This window comes from Aegilops tauschii, chromosome 7 (assembly GCF_002575655.3).
Source record: "Aegilops tauschii subsp. strangulata cultivar AL8/78 chromosome 7, Aet v6.0, whole genome shotgun sequence".
Lineage (NCBI taxonomy): Eukaryota > Viridiplantae > Streptophyta > Magnoliopsida > Poales > Poaceae > Aegilops > Aegilops tauschii.
In genome coordinates, this window is record NC_053041.3 from 57,810,990 (window position 1) to 57,816,943 (window position 5,954).

The 5,954-nt window shown below is 46.0% G+C and overlaps 1 protein-coding gene across 1 annotated transcript; it reads right to left on the reverse strand.

Annotated features, from left to right (window-relative positions):
• Window positions 1–876: 876 nt before the first annotated feature.
• LOC120968516 (uncharacterized) lies at window positions 877–2,399 on the reverse strand. Its single transcript, XM_073505201.1, has 3 exons — window positions 2,350–2,399; window positions 1,904–2,080; window positions 877–1,777 (listed from the first exon to the last, which is right to left on the reverse strand). The coding sequence occupies exon 3, from the start codon at window positions 1,444–1,446 to the stop codon at window positions 1,129–1,131; it is 318 nt and encodes a 105-aa protein (XP_073361302.1). The 5' UTR covers window positions 1,447–1,777; window positions 1,904–2,080; window positions 2,350–2,399; the 3' UTR covers window positions 877–1,128.
• Between the last annotated feature and the right edge of the window lie 3,555 nt (window positions 2,400–5,954).

Consider the following 5,954-nt stretch of genomic DNA (forward strand, 5'->3'; position numbering starts at 1 on the left):
GCCGAGTTGATCTTGCGAGCGGTCACCACCTTTGGTTCCTTCTGCGGCTCTAGCAACACTCTGAATGGGTCAATTCGGTAGCGGACAGCGAAATGGGCGGGAACAAGGTGGACGGCGACGACGATCGACTGGGGAGGCTGGGACCATTCGGTAGCGGACGGCGAAAAGGGCGGGAACAAGGTGGACGGCGGCGACGATCGACTGGAGAGGGTGGGATGCTTGGGCTTTGTCGTGAAAATAGTGCGAATGTGGCCAAATGCACAGGCTTCGGTTGGGGTTTTGGATAGACCAAGGTTGTTGGAGTCCTATGGCTATATGATGACGGTCCATACTCCCACAAACTTTATTTCCAGTGTTGGATAGCAAAAATGATTCAGATGCGTTGGTACGAATGTTTGCAAGCCTTTTGCAAAAACGTTGGAGATGCCCGCAAGAAATTAGACATCACTGTACTTCGAGCCTTCAATTTCATCTAGAAAAGAAAAGGAGGAAGAGCCTTCAATTTCAGCAAGCGTCTGCTCCTGTGGTTACATCAGGGATCGTCTGCGGAGAGTATATCATTATGCCAAACGCAGCGTCGTGCCGTGCCTTGGTGTGTGACTTGTGGGCCAGCCACCACCTATTGGGCCCACATGTCATGCACTCAGAAGCACCTGCCTTAAGGCTCTAAAGCTCAGTCCCATTATGCTAGGCTAGATGGATCAGGTTGTGGCCTAATGAGTTTAAATCAACTGTAAAGTGTTCTCAACTACATGTATAAAAATTGTGCTGCTAATGAATCGCTCAGCAGCTCACATTTGCTCCAAGGAATCCCCTCGAAACAGCACAAACCCAAATTGGGGACAGAGCAGAGAGCATAACTTTAATGGAAGGATGGGCACGGTAAGAGCAGTGAACATAGATAGATCAACTTCAGGTGACATACCATACATAACATAACATGGAACTAAGATCACAGGACGGGCAGATCGCTGGCGCAAACTAAGTCGGGTAAGTCCTAGCAGAGGGCAAAAGGAACCAAGAACTGCCCCACTGTTCTTGACCGGAACACAAGATAGTACAGTACTAGCTAACTAGCCATCAGCGAAACCAAACCGGAGTGCAGCGTCACCGACCGTGCTCGATCGATCACCAGCCGTCGGTGAGGTGCACCGTGACCGAGACGCTGTCGGAGGAGTCCCAGTAGGAGCTGGGCACGAAGAGGAACCCTCTGGCCTGGAAATCCTTGAGCCGCCGGACGAAGGGCGCGGCCCCGGAGCTCCACAGCACGAGCGCCCCCGGGTCGTTCCGCTTCTTCACCTCCATCTTGTACTTCACCTCGGCGTTCCCGGTGGGGCGAGGGCCCATGCAGACGAGCGACAGCGAGCGGCCGGCCAGGACGTCGCCGCCGTTGAGCAGGAGGAACATGCTGGCGCCGTCGCGGTGCAGGAGCACGCGGAAGGGCATGGCCTTCTCCAGCGTGACGGCCGAGCGCCGGTTGCAGCGCACGACCACCGCTGCCTCGTCGTCGTCTGACGCGTGGAGGTCCTCGATGTGGTTGTACAGCAGCAGGCCGTAGTAGGTGCAGCCTTCGAAGGGGCAGTGGTACGGCGCGTACCGGCACGCCTCCTCGTGGCGCCGCCTCTCGGTGTAGGTGACGATCTGGTGGCAGCCGTAGGTCAGTCATGGCCGCCAGGACCTTCTCCAGCGCCCGGCAGCGGATGTCGCCGATGGGTTCGGTGCAGAAGCACATCCGGTCCATGATGAGGCAGCAGCTCCCGCAGGCAGGGTGCCCGTTCTTGCACGGAATCAATCAAGCCAGAGAAAATGCCAATCAGCCGAAAAATCGCGGCATATCCTGCTGTGCTGGAGCTAAAGTCTAAATAAATATACACTAGTACTAGTACCAAGTACTACTACTAACCATGAAGATCTGCTCTCCGAAAGGCTTGAAGCAGATGTCACATCGCAGCGCCTCCGCCTCGATTGTGTAAGAGCCGGCGGATTGATCTTCTTCCTCCACCCGGGGCTCGTTTACCGGGCCCCCTTTCACGGGAGGCGGGAGCCGTCCTCGCCTTCTTGGCGCTCTGCTTCTCCATCTCTGCATGCATCAGAGAAGAAATCCTCCATTTTTATGTTGCTACTTCCTAGATCCGCAATAAGGAAAAATGCTGTACGGAACGACCGAACGAGGAACTGGCCAAGAAAGGGAGATGCATATGTAGGTAAGAATCCACGGGGTAGAAACTAGAAAAATAGTAGGCAGAGCGGAGCTCATCAATGGCAAGAAAAGGTTCGACTGAACTGATTGCAGATATGAAGAACGATGATGGAGATCTGTAGGTAGCTAGAGAGAGGCGCACTGCTCACCTGCACGTTGCTTAGCTTCAGGCCTTAAGGAGGTAGTAGACCGCACGGAGAAAACTAATGGGTTGGAGCACCAGTGAGAGATCTTTATAGACCGCCGGGCAACAGCTGGAAACTGAGGTGAGCTCCGTGGCACTTGCGTGTGCACGCGGCAGTGTGGAGTGGACATGAACGCTTGGCGAGTCATGTGTGCCGGGCGACGTGGCGGGGCTTCCAAGTTCCAACTCGCTAGGTGTGGCTGCATGCAAAAAACTAGTGATTGGGGCGCACCCTTGGCATCTGTGGCGGTGCCAGGTAGGGAGCGCCTCTTTCAGCTTCCTTTTTGCTAATTTTGGTTGCACATGTACGTGCAAGCTCCTTCCACTTAAACCATTTTGTATACACTTTTTCAAATATATTAATTTTTTCATCCAGATACAGTTACATCGGCGGCAAGAACAAGAGACTGGATGTGGTGTTCTTCTAGTAGTGGAGTGTGAGTAAAATCATAAGACAGACATCATTGTTTTTCATTATTACATGTTTTGACGAGGATGTGGTACTGGTGCTCCTTCAGCAATGGCGAACTCGCCTCTCCTCCTCCTGCCTCCCAGCATGGCCTCTAAGGTTGATGTCCACGGATCCTTCGTCCGAATGGGCAAGGTCAACCACGAGGATGCGGGCGCCGGAGACGACCGCCTCCTCGACAAGGATGTTGGCGCTGGGGATGACCTCCTTCGGGCGCGGCTGCTCCCCCTCCTTGTCTGGATCCTTTGCCTCAAGATGCAACGTACATTCAAAGACTTGATTCACATTCCAAATAGCAAAACGAGCTTGATGTTGCCTTATCAATGCCCTCAAAATGCCTGAGATTCATGGCATTGCTGAATTGTTGATCTAATAAAGCAGAAAAAAAATATCTAGAGGAATTGGACGTTAAGTTAATCCCAGGTCCAAAGTGAACTTGGTGACTAACTTCACAAGCTTCTTGCAGAGGTTAACAAACTAAAAACAAAGTTTACATGTGGAACTGAAAGGTGTCCAAGGGATTAGATAGATAGAACAGTTTCCAGACTATGTTTTGTCCAAACAAATCACAAACACAACAAATGTAAACAAAAAGGAAAATTCATTAGAATAGTTCTTTACAGTATGTATTAATTTCATACTGATGCTTTGCTAGTATGCACTATATCTGTCGAAGTACATCTGGAAATGTTGTTTTGTAACATACAATAAATTATTATCCAGTGGTACTTCCTTTTATGAGGTGAAAAAATGGGAGACACACTGGATCTCCGACACCAGGAACTACAAGATGCCTAAAAGTACAGGTACTACTCGTGGAAGTAGTTTCGCCAGGAAAATTTTCATTTATTCTGACTTATAAGGATGACACCGCTTAAAGCATAGATTGTGTAGAATGCTAAAACATTAATAATACCTGAAGTATAGCTGACATATGAACCATTGGTTGACGTCGCCAGAGATGGGAAAATTAAATGTTAGGAAACACAATCTGATGTGAAAGGAGATGTTCATGATCGGTATCCACATCCACCATGGAGGTTCAGATTAGTGAGAAAAGGAGAATCAGGAAGCAAGCATAAATATATAAATCTATAAAAGAATCCAAAGAAATTAAGATTGAAAGAGCTATCCAAGTGTAAATAACATGTTAAGATCACACTTTGTCTACCATAGACAAAAAAGAGAAGCTCAGATGCATAATTCCCATGTGACCATAGCATAAATACGCCAACTTGTGGATTAGAAATCCAATGTTTCAAATTATTTGATGCCATTTGTCAAATGCATTTCTACTTTTCAGTTGTGGTCATGTTCAATAAACACCGAGGTATATATATTTCTATAGTGGGAGGCAGACTGTTTACATTCTTCAATAATTTGCGAAGGTTCCGGTTCCTGACAATTTTATATTAACTGAGAGTACTGCAATGCTGAAAAGGTAGATTATACTAGTCCAAATGCCCGTGCGTTGCACCGGGCAAAAGAAGAGACACAATCTGCTTCATGTGCCATTGTGCATCATTTTTATATCCAATTTAAATAAACATTGATGATTAGGTTAATTTTGGTAAATTTCTTATTTTTAATAAAAGTCAACGTTTTCATAAAATTTGAACACTATTTGAGCTTGTCCCAAACAAACACTTCTTTTTTTGAAGTTCACCCCCCACTTTATTAAACTAAAGTAGGAATTTCGTCTGATACAACGCTAATAATACAATTAGGGGGAACTGAGTCCCAAAGCACCGATGCTCTACTGCTTATTCTTAAGCGCGCCAGCAAATGGGCAGCATCATGGCTTTTACCTCCACCACCACTTGTCCCGCGGATGATAAGTTCCGATCCCGACCATTAAGCTTCCCAGATAGTAGGACGTAGTCTTTCCCCTTAGTTACGGATTTTGGTGGTAAATTACCTATGGCCAAACTCTCCAGCCTCTATATTTTACTTTTCTGAATCCAGTTTCGTCGATGTGCACTGAACATGATACACATTCAGTCCCTCCACATTATGTACAGCCTTACTGACCTGCAAATCAATCAGTCCGCCCACATAACATAATCTTACATCCTAGAGAAGGACATTTTTGAAGTAACTCGACGGCTTTCTGCGCACAAACAAAAGAAGCAACAAAAGAGTTTTTCTTCACAAAAAAAAGTAATTAAATCGGTCGCAGGAACTGAACATGGTAACTAATATTTACTGCAATGCATATCCCATAAGCTTGGTCCAATAATGAAAAGCTTTTGCAGCAACACAGATGAGATGTGGTGCTTGCAACCAAAGAAGACCTGATATTTAGATGCTTGTTCAAGGTTGAATTGACTGTCACTGAAATGCGACCAACTGCTTTCACAAAGTAAGACATGAGACGCATCCTGGTATAACCATTACTCCCAGATCGAAGTATGCAATTATAACTATTACCGAATGGCAAAAAGCTGGCATAAGAATACCATGTTATAGAGGGTTCGGGTATAAGCATATGCGATAGATGATCCAAATTCTGAACAAATACTTCTGGTGAGTTTAGAATCGATTAAGCTATTGAGATTGATAATGTAGTGTCAAGATTTTAACAGAGAAAGCATCATTGCACTGGTAATGAAGGGGGCAAGGCATCAAGGAGAACACATACAGAAGGATTAATGGAACCTGACTACTGGTCCCTTGTTTTGTTTTTCATGATTGCAGAAGCTTAAGTACTTGAGCTATCTACAAGAAACACTAAAACTACTTACGAATCCACTGCACCTCTATCAAGATAAATCATACTGTAGGTGTTGGCATCTATGATCATTCCCCTATTCATATTCTGCAACTCCGGTCACACATATAAGATAAGCTTTTTGTTTACATACTAACAGAAGTGTAGCTTCTATGAATCTACTTCAAGCACTACAGACCTCAATCAACTTTCAGACCTGAATCAACTTTCAGAATTGAATTAACGTGCACAAAATCAATAGCTGCCTATCGTAAGGTGTCGTCTCTATTCTTGAGGTCCAATTAACAGCATAACGATGATCAACTTAAGCAGCATGTATAACAAATTATGTAAATGCACGTTAATTCAATGCAGGGTGTCTCGCACCAAT

Bases quoted from the DNA above. Each gene is read 5' to 3' on its own strand.
- LOC120968516 (XM_073505201.1), bottom strand. From the start codon at position 1,446: ATGCCCTTCCGCGTGCTCCTGCACCGCGACGGCGCCAGCATGTTCCTC.